The 24,409-nt window shown below is 37.5% G+C and overlaps 1 protein-coding gene across 5 annotated transcripts in view; it reads left to right on the top strand.

Annotated features, from left to right (window-relative positions):
- The window catches only part of PAM (peptidylglycine alpha-amidating monooxygenase), an 82,184-nt gene that overhangs the window by 10,075 nt on the left and 47,700 nt on the right, over positions 1-24,409 (top strand). For all 5 annotated transcript variants that reach the window (XM_010565055.1, XM_010565054.1, XM_010565053.1 and 2 more), the window contains exons 3-6: positions 1,103-1,160; positions 7,422-7,509; positions 14,443-14,528; positions 16,232-16,315. In XM_010565055.1, coding sequence (XP_010563357.1) covers positions 1,103-1,160; positions 7,422-7,509; positions 14,443-14,528; positions 16,232-16,315 — 316 coding nt within the window. The remainder of the gene's footprint in view (positions 1-1,102; positions 1,161-7,421; positions 7,510-14,442; positions 14,529-16,231; positions 16,316-24,409) is intronic.

The raw sequence follows: 24,409 nt of genomic DNA, 5'->3' as shown, positions 1-24,409 counted from the left end.
TGTTTAAACTCAAACCAAAAGTCTTTTAGGCAACAAAAACAACTGTAGCATCATGGAGAGGGCATTCTTGATAAGTTTTCTACCTGGAGTGCCCATTACACTGTATCTTATGCAGATTGTTCATCCAATTGCTCCAGGAAAATAGTAGTCCTTTACAGTGCTTAAGCAAGAAAATCACGTATCGAATTGTTTGGGTTTTAATTGATTCTGTTCTTTTACTTTGTTTATAAGGGATATGTGATGTTTGTTAGAATGCCCAGGGAACAATATTTTCATTGATCATAATAGAATTAGGTGCATGAATCAAAAATAAATGTATTTCTATGATTGCTGCTACAGTGGCACAGCATTTTTACACCTTGTGGTCCAGTTATATAAATCTTGGCATACAGTGAAATACTGCTATAGGGAGAAATCTATTTAGCTTTAGAATATCTTGAGTTGGAAAGGACCCATGGAGTCCAACTCTCTGCTCCTTGCAGGACTACCTAAAACTAAACCATATGACTAAGAGTGTTGTCCAGACCCTACTTAAACTCTGACAGGCTTGGTGCCGTGACCACTTCCCTGTGGAGCCTGTTCCAGTGACTGACCACCCTCTGAGTGAAGAACCTTTTCCTAATGTCCAGTCTGAACTTCCCCTGACGCAGCTTCATTCCATCTCCTCGTGTCCTATCGCTGGTCACCAGAGGGATGAGATCAGCACCTCTCCCACCACTCAAGTGCCATTAATTCTTAGATTATAGTAAGTTTATAAGTACTAAGAAAGTAGTGTGTACCAAGGACACAGTGAATCAGAAGCTGAATAATTCTTTTCACTTTATGTAGCACAGTCATTGATTCATGCTGTTTATTTGGACATCAGGAAGGCACTGTTAACCCTTCAGATTTTTAGTAGGCAGGGAGGGGACAGTGTTTGTTAACCACTGCAAATAAATTCAGTGCTAAGGCTTATAAGTATGTAATTTTTATATATTAGTTTATTCAGCATTCTCACATTGATCTTCAGAAAGTGTAGAGAATTTTGGTGCTTTGTTTCACTTCTTTTCATTCTGAATATTCCCAATTTAAAGGTAATTTGTGTTCTTTTGTCTTTTAATAGTCTGATACCTACCTCTGCATGTCAGTACCCCTGCCAGTGGATGATGAAGCCTATGTAGGTGAGTATTGGTTGACTGGAAGAACCTAAGCAAGCCATTTTGAAGAACCTCAGCATTTTCTTTTTTCCTTTGACTCATATTGACTTAATCTTTGGCTGTCAGAGTTTCCAAAATGCATTCATCATGTCTAATACAGAAACAAACGAAAGAGCTACTTAGAGTCAAGAGAACAAACTGTATCTGGAGAGATTCATGAGTAATAGTAGTTAGGGAGCTGCATGCAGATGCCTCTGGCAGTCAGTACCAAAGAGTCCCATTTGTAAAGTATTGGCTTTCTGTCTCTGGCCGGGTACTTAATTCTGCTCCACTGAGCAGACTGTTTATTTACCTGCTGGTACAGGCTGTAAATCCTTTGTACTTACAGTCAGTGTTGGCCGCAGTAAGATTTTACCTATCTGGGGGAAAAAACCAAAACCAACCAAACCCTCTCGCCTCCTTTTTTTTTTTTTTTAATAATGTTGTGGCATGAATAAGATGGCAGACAAATAGAAGGAAATACTGTAATACTGTACAAACGCTGAAATCATATAGATCAGCAAAACAACACCATCTGTTCAGAAAGTCTTTGAGATACTTTTTATTTTGCCCTGCTTGTGAAGATACAGCTGTTAAGGTAGAGAGAAGGCTTGTTGGTTTGGCTGAAGATAGTTTCACTATCAGAAAATGCTATAAACAGAAATAAAAGAAAACAATGAGAAGTTAAAACCTCTATATTTTTCTTCCCTTTTGTTGCATTTTAGGATATCGGCACTTAAAATAAACGTGGTGGGAATCCTATGTAGATTTTGTTGTAGTGTATTATAAGACTATTATTCTATGTGGATTTCCTTGTGGAAATCCTTCAGAAATATTCTGGTTAGGTTTTCATGTTGTATTATAGTAACTACAAAAATTGAGTAAATTTTCTTCAGTGCTTTCTTTGTATATCTGTTTTGTAAAGAAGTCAGAACCTGACCTCACATGTTGGCTGTGAGTTTGACCCCAGAAAGAAAAATGAGCATAAAAGGGAGGTTTTCATTCTCTGATAAACTATACTTGCTGTGCAGTGTCTGCAATAGACTCTTCTGCTTTCAGGTGAAATACAGAAAGGCATAATACTAACCTGCTGCATAAGCAATTTTTATATAGTGCTTCACCGAGTTGCAAAATTGTGTAGTTCAATTCATAAACTTCTGCACATTTAGTTCTCTACTTTGGTGTTTACATGTGTTAAAGCTACATAAACTTCTTTCAGTGGTGTATATGTTTGAAAGGACCTACGAAAAGAATTTGCTTAGAAGTGGTATTTATGCAAAGTCTCAATGTGAATCATGCAAGATAACCCATTTTTTTTCTCTGAAGACTGAGAAACTTTTAGGTTTTCGGTGTTTACAGGGTCTTCACAAGATTTTTATAGGTTTTGTTCACCTTTCCAGTGATCACTGTGCTTGAGTACATGTGATTACAAAGCAGAATAAGGTCTGGACAAAGAAACCATTCTAGTTGTCAGGTGGAGCTTTGAAGAGCAAGAGGAACTTGGTGAGCAAATTAAAAAAAATGTGTTGTTCTGTGAACATGAAGTTTTCCCATGATAGCATTGCTTACAACCTATTGTATCTGGATGCCTTGAAAATAAAACAAAGTTGCTTGCTTTTGTTTTTTTCTCTTTGGTCCCTTCTACTAAAATGGATAGGCATGTGGTCAATCTTAAGCATGTGATCAGTTCCTTCTCACTTCAGTAAAGTCAGGGGAAAGTGTTTTCAGTGGAAAAGATTTGTCAGATTGGAGTCTTCGCAATCAACAGAAGTTACCTAATTATTGGAAGAGTAGAATCATAGAATCATTTAGGTTGGAAAAGACCCTCAAGATCATCGAGTCCAACCACCAACCATGCCCACTAAACCATGTCCTGAAGTGCCTTGTCTACTGACAAGTCTGAGTAGACTCAAACATATCCAATTGTAGAGAATAGAAGGAATGCAAACTGACCTATCTTATGAAATACTTGGATAGCAAATTAAATCTTCTTCTCAGGAAAGAGATTTTTACAATAGATATCATCATCTAAGAAATGAGATGCTTAATGGAGTTTTTCCTTAAATACTTCTTAATACCATTAACTGTTGTGAAGCTAAAAACTTATGTGCGTGTGTGTATTTTGTGTTGCTTAAATAAGCATAGTAGATTGACACACAGAGAATGAAATACTTCTTTTAAAATGATAGTGTCTACATTTTTATGGTTTAAGCAGAATCTGCATTCATTGCATTGCAAATAAATGGTGTAATTAACTTTCATTAATTACTGTTTTACTTTGTGATAGAGGCATCTAAAAACTAACATATGAACTGTCACTCTGGGTTGTTGTTCAGTGATGTATTGAGAAGACTGTGTTCTGAAGAGCTTCAACATGAAAAGATGTGATTACACAGAATTAAAACAATAACCTGGGTTTCTGAGACAGTGCAGTGATAAAGCTGAGACCAGAAGCTACATGTTCTGCCTCTAGTTCATTTTATTTGCACATAATGCTGCCAATTAAATGCTTTCTCTTTTCTGTGTTGTTGGGTTTTTTTTCCTTTTACACTTTAAAAGGACACTTTTAAGACCAAGTGTCCTTACACTTTGACAAGACTCACTTGTTTATTCCTTTTTTACTTTGTTTTCCTATTTTTTACCCCATTTTCTTCCCTTCTCCAAGACCGTGTGGAAGAGAAGGTTCTGTTTATAGAACCTGTAGCAGGATAGATTTTTTGCATACCGGTAAAATATAAGGACCTTGGAAGCGAGGACTTCCTTTTTAGCATTGTATGCAGGCAGTACTACATTTTTAGTAAGGAGAAAATATTTTCTGTAACTTTTTTCAATATTTGTTATTGATTTTATATTTGAGAACTTTGAATTCAGACTTCAGCTTTGCTATTCCCCTCAAGATTTAAAACCAGTAGATGGTCCAGCTTGCACAGGCACAATGGGTATAACTTCATACTGCAAAGCTAGAAGGATACTGTACCAGAATTTACCAACTTGATCAGAGTCAGTTCTCAGACATTATCAAAAGAAGGAACTGATGAAACTTACTTATGAAATGTTACCAACTAGAAGGAGGAGTAGAGCAAGTTTTGCCCTAGAGGTCTTTTTCAGGGGTGCATCTATGTATTTTTGCAGATGCAGTTAGTTTTCTGTGTGATACGCTTTAGTGGAGGGTCAGACTGTCAAGGCTGAGTTTTCTGTTTGAAACAGTTGTTTTTCTGTCCCAAAGGGCTATAAATGCTGACAAACTGGGGGGAGGCAAGTGTTTGTTTGTTTGTGGGGTGGGTTGGTTTACATTTAGGTTAATGTTAGGAACATACCTTTTGATTCTGTGAAATGAAATGGCTGTGAGATTAATATGTAAAAGATATTAATGAGTGAGATTAATATGTAATTTTTCAAAAAAGTATCTTTCCAGTTGCATTTTAAAAACATATTGCAGTTTACTTCTTCCATCTCATGTTTGATTAATGTTTATCAATAAGTAGCTAAACCAGAAACTAGATTGAGTCTAATGGTGCAGGCATTGATAAAAATCATTTTTTGATTACCGAGCTGTAGTGATAGCTAAAGCATGCTCTACAGACACTTGTAAGAATTGAGTCTGACAGCAAGCCACTCGGCCAAAAAATTTGACTGTCATCTTTAGCTTCTTACATTCATCCGCATGGGTGACTAGTAAATAAATGTGTCTTTTTTCTTACTGACTCATGGTAAGTCCCTGTCAGGTTGTGCTGTAGAAATGAGATGGAGCCTGTTACGTTTAGCAACACAAATTGAAGTAATTAGATGATTTATTACTCTTTGTCCATACATGAGTCTGAGACACTGTGGGTTTGTTACTCTAGTAGGGCATATATAAACTTCCTATTGGCAAGTAATGATGACTTCACTGTGTTGAAGGCCTCTAATGTCTCCCTAATCTGCCAAAATGTGGACACCGATATGTTGATAAATTTCTTTAAAGTTAATTCCATTATAGGGAAGATAGCAATTATTTTTTTTTTTAAAGAATGTCAACTTTATATCGAGTTGTTATTTGTAAAGATGAACATCTTTGAAATTAATTTTTTAAGTACATACCTTAACTAGAAACTGTTAAGATTAAACTGATGTCATGTTCTCTTCACTCCTGTTTTTCCTGGAGTTCGTAATTCAAAGTAGTACTTGGTCAAGAAAGTAAGTCAGACTTTATTCAGATTTAGTATATATACACCAAAACTGTTAACTGTTATTTTAGTAATCATTTTGTAGCACTCCTCCATGCATAAAAAGTATTTGAGTAATTTTCTGTTCATTATTGTAAAATGTGGAGGCTCTCAACTAGGAATATAAGGCTTTTGTTTGATATTTCTTAAGCCTTTGGTAGTGACAGGTACTGCATTTGGCTTGAATTTTATGCTAATTTGTATGGCTTTTACACGTAGGATTTTTTTAAATGGCTTTTTTTTTACCTTCTGTTTGGGAGGGTATAAGCCTCTGTGCGGTGCTAAGAAGATAATCATACAGGAACAGAGCAACTGACTGTACAAAGCTCTCTTGAGCTCACAGGCAGACTTAGAGGTTTTTCAACTCTTATTTCAGAAACGATGAGATATGTGAGCTAAAATAGTGTGTGCCAGTGGCTTACGCAGAAATCTGATTTTGGTTTGCTGACTGTGGTGCATCATTTTCTACTAGTAAGAGTAGTATTTAGTAAGCTATTTGTAATAAGTTTTATAATAGTGCTTAAAGGTCCCGTCCATGCACTAACCTTTATTTTTACCTTTATTGAAGGCTGCCCTTGTAGGTGTTATTTAAAGTATGTTTTGTACAGGTATCAAGTTCAACAATAAACTTCATTAGATTTCACATCTGTGAACTGCTTATAAACTCCTTCAGAAATTTAATCTCTCGCTTAAATTGGTAGCAGCAGCTTAAAACACCTGAAACACCTGAAAACTAAGGTAGGAAGTCCACATAAAATGACACATTGTCTGTCCCATGTGAGAGTTAACCATAATTTCACTAATTGTTACGGATAAAACCATCAAAACAGAAGGTCTTTCTGTAGCACAAATTAGATTTTTAGCTATGAAATTAGTATAATTTGCTTGTAGGAAAAAAAAAAGGTGTTGCGTAGTCTTTAGACTTTAATCATGATGGCAAGTTTAGCACTTCTGAATTCATACGTGGTGCTCAAAGTACCCTCCCAGGGCATGTGCATGCATCTCTTACTTCCCAAATAAAGCCCTCAGCTCTGGCGTGCTCATTTCCTTAAAATCTGACTTCATGCCTTACGTCTTCAAGCTAGAATTTGACTCTCATGCCTTAACTTTTGGCTGGTTTTCCTCACTTTTCACAACAGGCCTCAGCTCCAGAAATAGGGTTAGAAGCTATCTGATTAGGTTTTTTTTCCCTTATAAAACTGGGTCAATGATCCACATCATCATTCACTTCAGGAACCCTGCTTCAGCAGCATGTTAAAATACTGAGTTCAGTCTGCACATAAATCCACAAACTTTGGGAGCAGAATTGTGTTTCAGTGGTTTGCAGCTTCACCATTTGCTCATGTTAAGACTCTTACAAGAGCTAAAAGACACTTCCTTGAAGGTTCCTCAGTGTCTATGTACATGTAAGGGCAGGACTGATTCCACTGTTTTGGAATTTGTGCTGTAGGATAAGGTTTAAAAACCCTCCAAGGGTTTGACATTATTAGTGAGAATAAATCATAATCCCATCTTGGAACTGTTGTCCCAAGAAAGATGCAGCAAAAATGAAAACCAGGTGGAATACTGGAAGAAGATATCACTAACACATAAGATATTAGTTACTCTTAACTGTAACTTACTGTTTGTATTTTTGATGAAGAAGTAGAAAAGTATTACTAAATCACAAGTGCAAATTTTGAATCTAGATTGAAATTAGACTGGTTACAGTAAAATTTTGGGGTTTGGGATACATGGCTATTTTTACTAAGTGTCATATTTAACTTTCGGGGAAAAACAGCAGCAGTAGTTTTCAGTGGGAACTTGGAATTTCTTTTTCTTAATGACTATGTGAGGTACAGTGTTTTAGCCTGGGAGACAGGCTGTTGAATGGGAATTTAAGTAAAGCTTGTAAGTGGAATGCAGAAGGTAAATAAATGAGTGGGGATGTACATGCCATGTTCCTAGTACTGCAGAGAAAAAATGGCACAAAATGCTCTTGCTGATGTAACTAATGGTGAGAGTAAGGATAGCTTATTTGTTTTATCGTTTTGTTTTTCAGTTGACTTTAAGCCTCATGCCAGCATGGACACTGTCCATCACATGTTACTTTTCGGATGTAATGAACCCTCTTCTACCGAAAATTACTGGTAAGAGTTGCAACTTGCTTTTGTTATTGTACTAACTTTTCTTTTTAATTGCTTCTACATAAACTTTTTCCAGTGTCTTAATTTATTGGAAAAGTAGAAAAATTTGTAAGGAAGAAGAAATGTATAACATTCCAGTCTTTCTACACTTAAACTGTTTATTTTTTTTAACTCCTCTGTAAGGTGGAGAAAAAGATCTGTTTTCTGATTCTTCATGACTAATTGACTGTCTCCGAGGCAGAATCAGGAGCTATAGTGGGCAGGGTGCCATTGGATACCAAGAAATCTAGGCTTCCTTTATAGTTGGCTGCTTTTCTGTGTGTGAAGATGTATTGTAAGGGTAAGCTGAAGAAGATTCTCTGAGTCAAGTGGTTTGGTAGTTGACTTGCCCTGCAAAATGCCTAAGCAGTAAGGGCAGAGGGAAGCTCTCAATGCCACTAAAACAGGTATGGGGAGCCAAAGTGAAGAGAATGTGAAGGTGGGTGGAAATTAACGGTCTGTCAGTAATTTTGCAAGTTTTCTCTAGGTTTTCAAGAGAGAAAAGGTAAGGAAGTTTTGCTGACACTGCAAAGCTTATATGACTTATTCTGATATGTGGAACAATTTTAATACAGATTTTCTGATAGAGTTGTGTAATCACTATTTATCTTTTAAGTATTTACCCAAAAGGTAACTAGAGCTGGAGTTTAGAGCTAATAGCATAGTATAATATATTTTCCACTAAAAATATGAATTTATTATTTGGAATAATCTCTGCATGGTTTTGGGTGATGATTTGATTAATATTTTAAACATACAACAAACTTTTATCAGAAGTTTTATCTCCCTTCTACCTATCAACCGACAGTTCTAATACTGAAAATGTTGTAATCTTGTCTTGCAAGAAAAGCATGTGCTTAAAAAGTTCAGATAAAAGTAAAACTGTGAAAGCACAGGATTTCTATTGATTTCTTTTCCCAGCAGACAGCTTTTCTATGTTCTTTTTGTTGTATCTTATATGTTAGAATATATTTTTTGAATGGTTTAATGGGAAAAATATACTAACATGAAACTGTTCCCATTGTGGCCTGTTAAAACCAGTTTACGTCTTGAGTGTCCTATTTAAAACTGAGTAGATTGTACTTGTAGTACATTTTGGTTTCATATGTCAGGCCGTAGTTTTATTAGAGCCTTGAAATAATCCGTACATGAAAGAATTATATTGTTATAGATTGATCAGGTGCTTGCATTGAAATGAAGTCACAAGATGATGCTTAAGTCACACCTAGCTGATGTTCTGAAGATGTAGGTGAAATGTTTAGTTCCTAAGCTTTCAAATATGAAGAGATGGATCAAAAGCTGGAAAGTCATAAAGTTCTTCAAAGCTGAATCAGACTCAAGTCCTAGGTTTGAGACTAGGGTTCAGGTAGTTTGAGCTCCCCGGCTGTACCATCACTTCCTGGAGAAGAATTATTGACCAGCAGAAAACTCATCAGATAGCTGTCAAATGATGGAGCATGTAATTAGTTGTGGTGGGTTGACCTTGGCTGGATGCCAGGTGCCCACCAAGCCGCTCTATCACTCCTCTCCTCAGCAGGGCAGGGAGGAAAGAAAATAAGATGGAAAAAAACTCATGGGTCAAGATAAAGGTAGTTTAATAAAGTGAAAGCAAAGGCTGTGTGCAGAAGCGAAGGAGAACAAAAGATCTATTGTCTACTTCCCATCAGCAGGCGATGTCCAGCCACTTGCCAGAAAGTAGGGCTTCAGTACACATAGTGGTTGCTCCAGAAGACAGAAGTCATAATAATGAATGCCCTCCTCTCCTCCTCCTTTCTCTTAGCTTTTATTGCTGAGCAGATGTCACTTGGTATGGAAAATCCCTTTGGTCAGTTTGGGTCAGCTGTCCTGGACATGTCCCCTCCCAAGATCTTGCCTACCCCCAGCCTACTGGTGAGGGGAGAATGTTGGAGAGACAGCATTGATGCTGTGCAAACACTGCTCAGCACTAGCCAAAACACTGGTGTTTTATCAACACCTTTCTAGCTACCAATACAAAGCACAGCACTATGGGGGCTGCTATAAGGAAAATTAACTCCATCACAGCCAAACCCAATACATTAATGTTGTATTTAAATCTGATATTTCTGATTTTTCATATGCAGCTTTTGATTAAATCTTGCTATTTTTTATGTGTAGTTTCTGAGGTCTAGTATTTGCTTTACATTCTTAACATAAAAACTCTTCATTCAGTGTCTCATCATTTCACATCCCTGTTGTTGCAACGGTTTGCAGCGTTTCATCTTGCTCTGCCCATGGCTATCTGCAAGGCTAGGAAGACGATCACGTCTGCTCTACATAGAACAGGCTTTAGACAGATGCATTTGTGCCTGTTTGACACATAAGCTTGTATAAATGCCTGTTTACTATGTATCTGTGTGTGTATACAATTAGTGTAGTATATATGTGTATAGACATATATGTGTGTGTATACACATATATGTGTATATCTATAAATGTGTTGTAAATATGTTCAATTAAATGTCCAGATGTGTAGAAACTGTTGCACATTTTGTAAGTCATTGCAGAGAGTACATATAGTTTAAAAGCATTTTCCTACTAGTTTAAATTCGCTAGAGGCTTCGAGCCATTAGAACTAATTTTGTTAAAGTAATTCTGGTGACTGTGTATTAATGATGAAACATCTTTGGGTTTTGTTTTTATTTTGTTTTGTTATTTGTTATTCTTTTTGTTACCTGCAGACTATTAAGTGATGACTTCACTTGCTCTTCCATCTACTAGGGGAAAGAATGGGTGATTGAGAACTGATATTTGAGGACACCACTAAAAGACTTGTTTAGCAAGGATCCTTCCCTTATTGTTTACATGGTCAACATTTTGACATAGCCAGTTTTTATTCAATTAAGGCATACTACATTGATTTTTTGCTTTATTGTAGTTTCTACATCAAAATTCTGGGCAACATTAGTTAGATGGTTTGTAATCAGTTGCAAGAACATTAAAAATACCAAGTCAAGAGCTATTTTTCATACCATCATGACGTGGATTAGGTGTATTATGGAAAAAAATAGTGCTTTAGGAGCATTCAGAATGCAAGGACAAATTTCATTTCCCTGAGGCTTGAAGTTTTATTCAGGCCAGTTTTGAGTGTGGATGAATGGGAGAGGGGAAGATGTAGCATCCAGAAAACTCTGGATTAGCTGCCCTGTGGCCATAGCAAGCGCTGAGCCAAAATCTGTGTCGCCACTCTGGCCTGCTGGCTCTTCTGGTGACGTGATGCTATCCATGCAAATGCCCCTGGCTTCTGAAGGGCTGTCTAACGGTGTGGGACCTGTGCTGGTGCTGCAGTGACACGTTCACTGGAACATGGTAGAATCTTTATCTGAACAAATGCTAAAGGGGTGCACAGGTGTTTCTCCCTTCTTGAAATACCCAGGCCTTTCCACAGAAATAAAGTAGGCTCCCAAGGCTCGTTTGCTCAGGTTTTGTTCAGTGCACCAAAAAAAGGTGTAGCTGCTTCTGTTTCTTGTTCATAATTAGCCCTAAAAGCAGTTCAGCCACTATGACAAGAAGTTTTGCCTAACCTGATAAACTGTGCTGAAATCGAAGTAGCATGCCTGAGCTGATTCATCAGAAGATCAGATTCTCCAAAGATAATCAAGAACACACTTGAATGACTTAAAAGAAGATGTTGAATTACTCAGAACTTCTGAGTCACCTAGCAAGACAGGTCTCACGCTGTGTCAAACCTGACACTGAAATGAGCTCCCGTAAATGAGATGATTCATAGTCATGGCCTTTATTTTGGGATCAGGCTGGGCAACTTTGAATAGTTACCTAATCTAAGCAAATGTATTAAGTACAGGTTGTAGATCACCACCAAGTAATCCTCTCTCAGACTAGCTGCTTCTGTTGGCAGGAGAGCATGGTTTGGAAGCTTTTGACATCAATAGTTCAGTAAAGGTTGCAAAAGATGTCAAGACTGGTTCAGTGAAATACTTGTATTTCACTGCTTAGGAGAGAGTGGGAACAATATAAAGATACATATTCCCGAGTATAGTTTCTTACCATTGTCACTGCCGCAGAATGTTCTGCACCATTCAGCTCAAGAACGAAAAATGATCTTTTTTCTTACTCAATCACCTCAATTATCTTTTTTCACAAGTCTTGATTAGAATCTATAGTATAATAGAGAAAGAAATGTAAAAAATTATTTTTTCCTAAACACTGCAAATATCCTAAAAGGATACCCAAATACTGGGCTTGCTGACATAGTGAAATATTTTGCTTCTGGTCCAGGTAACTAGTCAAAACCCCAGTGCCATTAAAAAACTCAGCTCCTGAACTTGCTGAAGATGGATAATAATGCCTTTCGAAAGTCCAGGAGAGTTTACAAAAAACAAAGATCTGAGCAGCAGTCAGTAAGCTCTATTTCCACACCCTCCCCTCCCCCTCTCACCCCCAAATTTTGACCACAGTCAAAATTAGTTGTTAGTACAGTACTGTATAGTATGCAGTGATAGTCCATTTTTAAGGTATTCTGTGCTACTCATTCTATTCAGAATCTCATGATTTTTTGCATGTGAAGAAGCTATGAATTTCAGTGATGGGTTAAATTTTTTTTTTGTTTGTAAATTTATACTTTTTACTAGCTTTCTGCTTTTAAATCTGTTCCATGAGTTATCTTAACTCTTCTTTGTAATCTCCTCTAGGGTTTTTTTTTTCTGAAAACTCAATGTTTCAAGATCAGCATTGATGGCTCAATGAGAGGGTTGACCATTTTTTAAGCATAATGAAAGAGCAATGTGTGTATTTCATCTTTCTCCCCTGCAGTCTTCTCCCTTCATCAGCCAGCGTCTCAGGAGGAAAGTTTAGAACAGCCTATGCAGTTTTTGTTACCAAGCTAATGTGGTTCTAAAAAGTAGCATTGTATAAATGAAGGCTATGTGGCCCAAAGTGTGGTAGTGAAGCTGCGTCTGTGCTGTGGTTTCTGCTGTTGTTCCTCCTAATCAATCTCTTCAACACATTTCCAAACTCAGCTCAATACCTGGTTAGATCCCTGAAGTCTTCTGGTTTTTTTAGATTGTAGCAGTGGAAACCTGCACAGCTTTCACCTGCACCTGTATGAATTGTTAGGGGTGAAACATTTCACTTATCCTGAAATAAGTTTTGCTTGTCCATCGGGGAATGTTTGAAGGGAGAGATGACCAAACTAGTAGTTGTGAAGGTCTAGAAACATGTGTTATAAGCAAAATTAATGCAGAGCAAGAAGTGGCATGTTCCCTTTTCTCTTGGTAGTCTGATGATTATGGCAATGCTTTCTGTCAGAAGAAAACACAGCAGCTATGTTGCAGTAGGTCTCTCTGGCATCACAGAAAAGCATAATGTCCCGCTGAGGTGGTTTTCCCTACATGCAGGAAGAACTGGTTATCTCTGGGAGAGCAGCCTGGAAAGCTTCATCATCATTTGTTCTGAGAGGTGGCACATATGGCTCAGGCATCCTCAACAGACTGCATCTGCTAGAAGTCCTGGTCTTTTATGCTTTTATACTCTTCCTCACACTGTGTGAGACTATTTTCCCCAGTATTTGAGGTGACTGAAACCGTGCTTTATGTGTACAAATGTTTTCCCAGGTCTCATTTTACCAGCAGTAATAAACAGAGAAGGGGCTGGTTGTTTTGAAAAACCTGGCATGGCCATCAACCTTCATTGCATCTGGCTTGATTAGTTGATGTAGTCTGAAGAGTTTCAGTTTGAGGCTTTCTAAAAGTCATACCCATGTATGCTGCACCTGTGGAATGACTTCTACATTCTGTGCTCAGTGCTGCAATGCTTTGCCACTGAAGAACATACAAATACAGTCTGTAAATAACCCTTTTCCTTAATAGAAGATCGAGATGGAGAAGTGGCTTCTAGGTGGATGTTTGGAAAGCCCCTCAGCGGGACTCTGTTTATCCGTGTATATCATCCTGTAGCCTACATCCACATATAGCTGTCAGTGCCCTCTTGGATGTGGTCCAGGTACATTGTACTGTCCATACAACTGTGTCTGACTGGCCTTTTACAGATTTGGTAGTGTCTATGCCCTGAGTTTTATCAGTTCTTGTGGATTCAAGGTATCTAGAGCTTAACAGTCTTTGGGAGTCTTTCACACTCCACCCTTAGTGTCAGTGGCAAGGTGTTAGCTGCACAGACTAAGGACAACTCTAGAGATCTGTTATTGTAAGTATTTGTGACCTGTTTGTGGTCTGTAACTTGGCAAACACTTATTTTTTCTTTCTTTTTTCCTTGGGGGTTTTTTTTGGTGTGTGTGTGATTTTTCTGTTTATAAAAAAAATAAAAAATTGTGCAGTGGAATAAAAATTAACTTCAAGCAGTGAGCTTGCATTAAGTACAGGGAAGCACATGAGTGCCTCTTATGTGCTGGTTCATATACAGCTTCTTGTGACCTTTTTTTGTCAATGGTTTTTACATTAATTTTAACTCTCAGTTTTGACTTAAAGCTTTGATGTCTTCTGGGTTTTTTCTGCTTTGCACATGAATCCTGTCCCTCTGTGTAAATATGGCAGCCATTGTCATTCTGTGGCCCTTGAGCTAATAATGCTAGAAATTTTCATATGGTTCATTCTCACAAAAGGTTCCTTTATTTTTTTTTTCATTTCTGGCTATTAGGCTGGCAGGGACTATCAGAACTGTCTATGGTTTTGACCCTGTTTGCCTAACACTATTTTAAGGCAGAGAGAGGAGAAAAAAAAGAGAAGATGGAGGATCTAAAGATACCCAGGAAAGCATTAAAAGAACTGTGTTTATTCAACATACATCCAAAAACAACTTCATAGATCTTAAAATTAGTGGGTTTGGATGTAATTCACCTGCCCTTTTCTGATTTCAAAATTAAAATATTATATTCCCTTTTGTTTTCTTTCCTCATATTTTTAGGGACTGTGATGAAGGAACATGCAAAGACAAATCTAACATTTTGTATGCTTGGGCAAGAAATGCTCCACCCACCAGGCTACCCAAAGGTATTGTGCCTTTAATGTTGAAGTTCCTTGTGTACAGGGGCAAGGGAGAGAAGATGATGTGGAATTAAGCACCTGGCATGTCTAGGAACTTCCTATAATATTTTTATTATGTCTAGTTGATGGAAACTGTATAAACATCAGCCTCATAACTATGAATATATTATGCTAGCTAATATACTTGGGGGTTTTTTGTCATCCTGTTTGCTATAACATTATGGGTTTCAGTAGAGGGGAAAAAAGGCTAAGGGAGAGATGACGGTCATAATATAATGCTTTATTTTTATAAAGCATTAAACTTGCATTTCCTACTGCATGTTACTATTTATATATCTTTCAGTAGCACACAAACCGCATTAAAATATTTTTGTGTGTTTGGGAAAGCACAAACAAGTTCAGTGTAAACACTGATTTTTTTCTGTGTCTTAAGTGTACTTGACAATTTTATGTGCTTTTCATTTTTCAGTACTTTGATGCGGTTGAATAAGATGCTTATATACCCATTTTCTTGTATGATAGATTACTTCACTGAATTCAGTCAAAATTTACTAAGCTACTTGGAGTGGTATGTCTGGAATACAGGGAGAAGTGGTTCTTTCTAATAACCACTAAGGGTCTTAGAAATATCTACCATCTATACAGCCTCAGTCTGAAAATACCTGGAATTCTAAAATTTTTTTCTTTTATCTTTTACTGCCTACTTTCAAAACCAGGAGCAGTGCACAGTATCATGAAGAGGTTTATCTGTAATAATCCATTCACACACTTATCAGCATGAATGTTATTCGATTTCATTATCAGAATGTCAAGTTTAAAAAAACATTGTTTGAAGGATTCTATGGAAGCCTGGTATTTGCTTTACTGTTAAATCCCAGCTAGTAATAATTTTCTTGGCTTTAAGCTGTTCATAAATACAAGGTTTGTGGAGAGGGTTCATAATGATACTACATTTGTGCACAGAGAGGCTGCAGTCGCATTTATAAGAAGGCTTTGCCATAGGCAGTGTTTAATCTAGTGGCATTCACTGACCGAGTAGGAAGAAATTGCTTTCTCTCTTCTTTTGAAGAGTGTTCATTGTAGAATCGGTTTAGAGAAATCCCTTTTGGTGATGGTGATATTTTGCCATTTCATTATTTCAAATTATTTCAAATTCTTCCATTTTCATCTGTGCCTGTGCTTACTTCTGTCAACAAGTAATGTAGCTTCATAAATTCCACAAGATTTTTTCTGCATACAGTATTAATTTACATCTCAAAATATTTTACTGCAGATCTTTTTATCTTTTAATTCTCAGTGTGTTCTTAGTAAGTCAGTGTTAATCAGTTTGTATCATTCACAGGTTGTATGAGAAATTAAAGTTTACCAAATCCTACAAGGCTGGTAAAACTTGATTTTTCTAATTTTTTTTAATATAGTTGTGTATATATATATAAAATCTGTATTAATATTCTTGGATTGAGAGAATTCTCTGCTGAATGCAGATATCTGTTCATTAATAACTAAATTGTGGTCCTAGCTTCTTAGTCTGTTTGGGAACATGTGTTGTGATGGTGGTTTTCCCAGTTTTCAGGACATTGGTGTCTCTGAAATTTTCTACCCCTTCACTCTACGTCATTACAGTGATTTGTATTTTTAGATATGGTCAGCAGTGATGAACCATCTTACATTTTATTTTTTCTGAAAACAATGCATTTTCCTTCTCTTAGGTGTTGGATTCAGAGTTGGAGGAGAAACAGGTGGCAGATTTTTTGTGCTCCAGGTACACTATGGGGATATCAGTGCATTTAGAGGTATGTATTTTGGAAATTTGTTCTGTAAGTTTTATCAGTTACAGCATCAGAAGTATTTACGTTACCTGTAGAAAAAATTTTTTCCTGTTAGTGCCACTCGCAGAGGTAAAGATCAGTGAGCATATTTGTAATAAACTATGTATGTTAACTTGACTTGTTTGTAAACTTGCTTTATCTCTATAAATGTTTGAAATGAACAGATTTCTTTTCTTCAAAAAATGTAAAGCAAATTACTTAAAGTAATGAAGAAGCAGATTAATAATTTTAAGTGTAGGAAGAAGCTTGTTTTTCCCTGTATAATTCAGTGTGTGCTTTAGGAAAGTTGAAACGAATACCTGTGAACACCCTTAACCTGTCACCTTACTTGAATAGCTGGTGAGAAAGATGACATACACTGGTCAGTCAATCACAGGAACTGTGTTTGGAAAAAGTTGTAACTAGTGGGGACAGTGTCTTTTCATATTTAAAAAAAAAAAAAAAGGATTAAACACTCACTTCAAGCATGGCAGTATGCTTGTTGTTGTCAGGGAGTGTTTCATAGAATCCAGAATGGTTGAGATTGGAGGGGACCTCTGGAGATTATCTGGTCCCTCCGCCCCTACTCAAGCAGGGCCACCCACAGCTGATTGTCCAGAACCATGTCCAGGCGGCTTTTGCATATCTCCAAATATATGCAATTTTGGAGACTACAACCTCCCTGGGCAACCTGTGCCAGTCCTCAGTCACCTTCACAGTGAAGGTGTTTCCTGATGTTCAGAGGGAACCTCTTGTGTTTCAGTTCGTGCCCGTTGCCTCTCAACCTGTCACTGGGCACCACTGAAAAGAGCCTGGCTCCATGTCGTGGTTTAACCCCAGCCAGCAACTAAGCACCACGCAGCCGCTCACTCACTCCCCCCCACCCAGTGGAAGGGGGCAGAAAATCGGGAAAAGAAGTAAAACTCTTGGGTTGAGACAAGAACAGTTTAATAGAACAGAAAAGAAGAAACTAATTATGACAATGATAACACTAATAAAATGACAGCAGTAATAATAAAAGGATTGGAATGTACAAATGACGCGCAGTGCAATTGCTCACCACCCGCCAATCGACACCCAGTTAATCCCCGAGAGGCGATTCCCCCCACCCCCACTCCCCGCAGTTCCTATACTAGCTGTGACGTCCCATGGTATGGAATACCCCGTTGGCCACTTTGGGTCAGCTGCCCTGGCTGTGTCCTGTGCCAACTTCTTGTGCCCCTCCAGCTTTCTCGCTGGCTGGGCATGAGAAGCTGAAAAAATCCTCAACTTTAAACTAGACATTACTTAGCAACAACTGAAAACATCAGTGTTATCAACATTCTTCTGATACTGAACTCAAAACATAGCACTGTACCAGCTACTAGGAAGACAATCGACTCTATCCCAGCGGAAACCAGGATACTCTATCCTCTTTGCACCCTCCCTTCAAGTATTTTGGTACATGGGTAAGATCCCCCCTGATCCTTCTCTTCTCCAGGCTGAACAGTTCCAGCTCTCTCAGCCTTTCCTCTTAAGAGAGATGCTCCAGTGCCTTCATCATCTTCATGGCCCTTCCTTGGATTTTCTCCAGTATGTCCATGTCTCTCTTGTACTGGGAAGCCCAGAACTGGACACAATACTGAAGGTGTGGCCTCACCAATGCTGGGTAAAGAGGAAGGATCACCTCCCTTGACCTGCTTACAGTACTTTGGCTAACACAGCCAAGGATACCATTAGCCTTCTTTGCAGCAAGGACACATTGCTGGCTCATGTTCAGCCTGGTGTTCACAAGGACTTCTGAGGCCTTTTCTGCCAAGCTGCTTTCCAGTTGGGTGGCCCCCAGCATGTACTGGTGGCTGGGGTTGTTCCTCTCCAGGCGCAGGACTTTGCACTTCCTTCCCCTTGTTGAACTCCGTGAGGTTGCTGTTAGGCCATTTCTCCAGCCTGTTGAGGTCCCTCTGGATGGCAGCATGACCCTCTGGTGTATCAGCCACTCCTTCCAGCCGGGTGTCATCAGCAAACTTGCTGAGGATACAGTCTGCCCTATCATCCAGCCTGTTAATGAAGATGTTTAACCGGACTGGACCCAGTATTGACTCCGGGGCTACATTACCAGTTGCCATGCTCCAACTAGACTTCACACCACTGATCACCACGCTCTAGGCCTGACCATTCAGCCAGTTTTCAATCCACCTTACTGTCTGCTAATCCAGCCCATACATTATAAGCTTGGATTAATGATATTTGGACTTCATTAATGCATGTGGAGATACTGGTGATCTGAGATTTTTAGGGACAAAATTAATTTTTTTATTTATTTGTATTTTATGTTGTACTTTGTTCTTTAAACCTGAAATGTCTTGTTCTGACACCTTTGAGATGCATAAATTCTTATTTTTGCTCTGTGAATCATGTCCTGTGTGGAGTTCTTGGGTTAAGGTCTCTCTGGCCTTTCAGAACAAAAAACCTGTGGGTCATCATTTTCCTGGAACTTGGCTGCGATACATTACTGCATAGGATTTAAACAAGAATGTGAAGTTCCTCATGGGCTAAATGATAATCAAAACGTTGGACTTGAAAGAAGAATGGGGAAGTAAGCTGAATAATAGCAAAAAATTAAAGTTGGAATATGTATTACATCAATAGTTTGAGCTATGCCCATGGCCTCTGAATCCTTCTGTGGTACCATGGTAAATGATCCACAGGTTGTACTTGGTTTTGAACAGAGAAGTTACCCTGTAGCTGGCAGCTTCCCACTGTCATGCAGCCTCTCTTCTGTACACCTCTGGAAGGGTTTGGGCAATGTTCATCCAGAATTTTCAGCAGCACTGAAGCTGAAGGTATGGTTTCTACCATGACATGAAGATATAATGTAGCATAACGGCAATAATGGTAGCTGAGGAGGAGGAGGAGGAGGAGAAGGAAGGAATAAACTGAGTGTGCCAGCACTGTTTAAATGGAGCACATATGCAGATGTGCACAACTGAAGTTGAAAGAATTGATTTTTGTGAGACAGTTCAGATGGACCTGTACAGCCCGTGAGATTCTTCACCTGCTAAAATCACAAATAATTAAAGTTACAAACCTCTAAAGAAAGCATGTTAGTTAAGAGCCTGCTCTTCATTATTGCTTGGGGACAGTGAGAGTTCTTACTGTTCATTTTCACTTTTAAGTATAATTTATGTGTAGGTAGTTATTCAAAAAAAAAAAAGAAACAAATGAGATCCATAACCTCCATTGCACATTAGTTGAGGATGTGTTCAGAAATTTTTATTAGTAAATTAACTTGGTAGTCAAAGCTTCTACTGAAAAAATCCACTTGCCCACTTAGAGAAACCATAGTGAAATAAGTTAGCACCTGAAATTAAAACTTAATTTTACACTAATATGCTCCCTGCAGCAGACTTCCTTAATTTTTTGTCTAGAAATCTGTGCAGGACTTAGAATAACCAATGTCATAGATACAAGCCTGCAAAATTATGAAAGTTTAAGAAGGGTGAACTGATAGGTCTATAATTTGGGAGATGATACTAGTGTCATATACTGTTTCAGCAGTTAAAAGAGTATGACAGAATGCCCTCTTTTATTTGCCTTTTACTCGGTAATCTGATATCTTATTTTTAAAGTGAAAAATAATCTACCTTTTCTGCTGGTTTTGTGAGAAAAAAATGTTTTCAGTGTAGTCTGCCTGTGAAAATTCCAGTAGAGAAAAATATAATTTAAATCTCCTAATAATTTAAATGTCCTAAACTTTGATTCTGGTGTTCAAGGATATTCAATGCATAACCTTTGACCAGTCTTGCGGGTATTTTTAAACTTCAGGAATGATGTAAAGGCAGCTTTTCTGTATGAATGAGATGCCTGTTGATAACTTTGGCTTGTCAAAGTATAAGAATACAGTCATTAGAGTTATACGTAAGCACATGCAGTTGTTGCAATTCGGAACAGAGGAAAAATGATGAAATACAGTCAGTTAACTCATGTTTTCAGTAGCACATCAAAGATTCAGAAGCACTGTTCAGAGTTTAATTTTCTGACTTACAAGTCATTGCAAATATAAAATATTTGGCTTGAGGTAGTAATTATTTATGTATTAGCACCCAATTCTACTTCCTACCAATTTTGGGGGAAAAAAATGTCATAGTTAAAATTTATCAACTCTCATTTTCAACTCTTTGTAAAAAGGATATTTCTTCATTTTACTAACTGGTTATTAAACTAATTCTGCTTTCCTTTCCTCCTTAGCTATAATCCAGAGCTAAGTATTCATATTTAGATATGCACTTTATGCTCAGGTATCAAAATAAAACTCATTGTATCTTGTCTAAAATACACATAATTAAAAAATAAGCTGGAAAACCAAAAATAAATTCTACAGAAAAATTGGGGGTATGGGCAAAGAACCATCTTAGAAAAATAGTAATTGCTGTATTTTACTTTCTTCACTTTTTATATTTAAAAGGAAATATTAATTTGGAGTTATGGTTGATAGTATATACAGTTAAGTAACAAGTAAAAAGTTATCAGAAATTTGTCTTTTTTATATATTCATAAGTGTTTAGGGTTCAGATTCAAATAAAAGTAAATCTAGCCATCTGTAGATCTATAAAGGCACCCAGTCAACTTTCAAGTTGGGCTGTAGGGATATGCAATGCAGTTGTCACACTGTTCTTGATTTATTCTTCCATATAAGTGCCTTCAGATCTGATTTGAAAAGATGTGGGATTTTTTTCCAATCCCTAGAATTTCTTTTTTCCTGCCCTCCCTATAAACGAAGACTAATGTTGTTTCTAACTGACCATACTATTATCTTTGTCCTTTCCAGCACATAAGAGAAGATAGATGTTATCCCCAAGAATCAATGTAATTAAAAGTTATTAATAATAATCTCTTTTAACTTGTTCTGTATAAAAGGTAATGACATTCTGGCATTTTCTATGTGTGTAACTGTTGCATTTTTTGAAGCAATTAATAATTTTTGTCAGTATGCTTGGAGCAAACTTTTGGGGAATTCTTTAATTTTTGTTCAACTTTGGCTCCTTTCTCATTCCCTTTCTTGTTCCCTCTCTTTCCTTGCACAAGGCATGCATAATACTTGCGTTCTCAGCTCCTTCTCCTAACCCCCACTTCTTCAATGAGAATAGATTTATTTCTTCCCGCTATAATTTCCTACAAGAATTATGTTACACACATCACATATAATATCACAGACGTACCTGCTTTTGTGAGGGGCATGTGGGTTTCTTAGTGTTGAGTTTGTTTGGGTTTTTTTTTAGTTGGGGAGAGTAATTAATTTTGGCCACTAAGCTGGTAGATGTCTTAAAAATAACTGTTTTCTTCATAAGACTGTGAATTGTAAGCTGTCATTTGAATTCTAGTCTTATTTGAACGCTGCATTCAGTCTGCTTCTCTTTGATAACCAGAAGGCTTAACATTGGTGTCTTGAATAACATTAATTTTGCATATTCCCAGATGTTCATGTTTATGATACATTATGATACCCTTTTAGCAAATTAGTCATCTGTGACCTTTACAAGGTATTTATTTGTTAAAAAATTTATACTGGACCAGGATCAACAATTGTTTGTCTCTTTTCTATTTGGAAAGTAAGTTGTGAAGATGGCACTGGGGAGTCTGTGCTTGCATTTTGTTTTTCACAAACTGAATAAAGGTAGAGTTTCATTCTGCATGTTACTTGACTTTTAAAGAGCATGTTGCTGAATTCATTTTGGATGAGTGAACAGATCTGCAAGAGCAAGCACCTTGACTCTCGTGAAAAAAACAAATTCAGCTAGTGTTCTTTTATGTATCAAATATTAGGTATCAATACTGAATGCAACATACTGAATTTGTCTCTTTCTTTACCAAGGCTTCAAGTTCATTTTTATGCTGCGTGTCTTTGTCTTTTTAAATATAACTTCTACAAAGGTATTTCCCAGTGGGCATTAGCTTTGGAATTGCCTTGCTCAGAGGTTGTGCTCCAGCTTTGAGGTTACTTCTCATCTTTAATGAGGCAAAGCCAATCCTGAGACCATATGTGGAGTTTCTGGTACAAATCAAAGGGCTGACTTTGAAATAACAGGGGGTTTGGAGCTTCATAAATAGCACCACTCTGTTAGAGTGAAAGCTTTTAAGTATTTTAGTAGCCACGTATGAGTGCTATACTGTTCCAATTAAATATTAGAAATAGAGCAATGAAGAAGCTAAATAAATAGTTTGAACAGTGTGTACTATAATTTATAATCCATGTACCCGGAGTGCAAAGAAAATAGGTTTTGAAGAGTGTTTATTTTTCTAATTCTGAGTAAAAAGCCACAGAATTTTTAAGTATCTAGGAAGCCTTAGAATTCTCAAGTTCTGTGGCAGATTATCATATATGTAACTAATGAATTCAGGATTGTAGATCTGGATAGACAGACTGGCAGGAAGCCTGTCAGACTCTCATTGGAAGTTTTATAAAAATCAGCCTACAGAAAGAGAATGTTTCTGTGTAGGATAATTTGGCTTCTCTTCAGTTAAGAGTGTTTCATTTGACAAACTGTGAGTATTTCTAGTATTTGAAATATTTCTCTTAGAAAAAATGGTTAACAGGAGTAGCACAGGTGATTCTTTTTAACTAATTTAAGCATTTATTGGCAGCTAAACTTGGAATTACCATTTATCCTAGTTTCAGCTGGGATAGAGTTAACTGTCTTCCTAGTAGCTGGTACAGTGCTATGTTTTGAGTTCAGTATCAGAAGAATGTTGATAACACTGATGTTTTCAGTTGTTGCTCAGTAGTGTTTAGACTAGAGTCAAGGATTTTTCAGCTTCTCATGCCCAGCCAGTGAGAAAGCTGGAGGGGCACAAGAAGTTGGCACAGGACACAGCCAGGGCAGCTGACCCAAAGTGGCCAACAGGGTATTCCATACCATGGGACGTCACAGCTAGTATAGGAACTGCGGGGAGTGGGGGTGGGGGGAATCGCCTCTCGGGGATTAACTGGGTGTCGATTGGCGGGGGGTGAGCAATTGCACTGCGCGTCATTTGTACATTCCAATCCTTTTATTATTACTGCTGTCATTTTATTAGTGTTATCATTGTCATAATTAGTTTCTTCTTTTCTGTTCTATTAAACTGTTCTTGTCTCAACCCACGAGTTTTACTTCTTTTCCCAATTTTGTCCCCCATCCCACTGGGTGGGGGGCAGTGAGTGAGCGGCTGCGTGGTGCTTAGTTGCTGGCTGGAGTTAAACCATGACACCATTACAAATTTGTCATGTACAATTTCTAAAAATTATGTATTTAAAATCTGAAGCCAGTGTTAGGCTTTAACATGCACCATTGACTTTGTTTGACATAGGTAAATAAAAGCAGGTATTATTTAATATGATTGTTATATTTGCACACCACACAAAAGGCAGTCATAAGGTCATAAGCACAGCTTCTGTTTTCATTTGAGTTAGAGACTCTGCGTGGAAAATTGGCTTTCATTTGAACCTGTTTCTGATGTATATAAAAATGCATTTTCCTGTCTTTGCTACATGGCACATAGTAGCTAGTAACTTCTTTGTCCCAGAGCAGTGCATATTTGCTGAATAGCTGAAACTAAGAAATCACAGTAGTTAGATCAGCTGGACTTAAGCTGGAAAAGAGCCTTTAAGGTTTTGTTTGGTTTGTGCATTGTTTAAGGATATTTTTTGCTTAGGTCATACAGGAAAGTCGAAAAGATTTTGCACTGTTAACTGGTGTGGCCTCACTGCTGTCAGTGTTCTTGGGTGGAGGGTTCAGCAGCTTTGAATGTTTCAAGGAGGTGAGCTGTAGGAAGGAGAAGCAAGGAAAAAGCATTTCCAGCATACCTCTGTAGCTGTTAGGAAAATGTTTAGTTCAGTCATGGCTGAATATAACCAGAGACAAAATTATAATGTGCTGTAGGAATTTCTCAAAAATCTAGACTAATGTATCCATCTAGATTCTTGTGCTAGAAGTTGATTTATGTTTTTCCCAATACTGATTAATATGATTACATTGTATAGTAGCAATAATAACTTTCCCGCTGTCTTCAGTTCATTTTGAAATTGCTTAATTTGGATGAAATACTGAATGAAAATCTTTTCAA

The sequence above is a fragment of the Haliaeetus leucocephalus genome, unplaced genomic scaffold (assembly GCF_000737465.1).
Source record: "Haliaeetus leucocephalus isolate CR32 unplaced genomic scaffold, Haliaeetus_leucocephalus-4.0 Scaffold185, whole genome shotgun sequence".
In the NCBI taxonomy this organism is placed as follows: domain Eukaryota; kingdom Metazoa; phylum Chordata; class Aves; order Accipitriformes; family Accipitridae; genus Haliaeetus; species Haliaeetus leucocephalus.
This window is presented reverse-complemented; position numbering and strand designations above follow the sequence as displayed.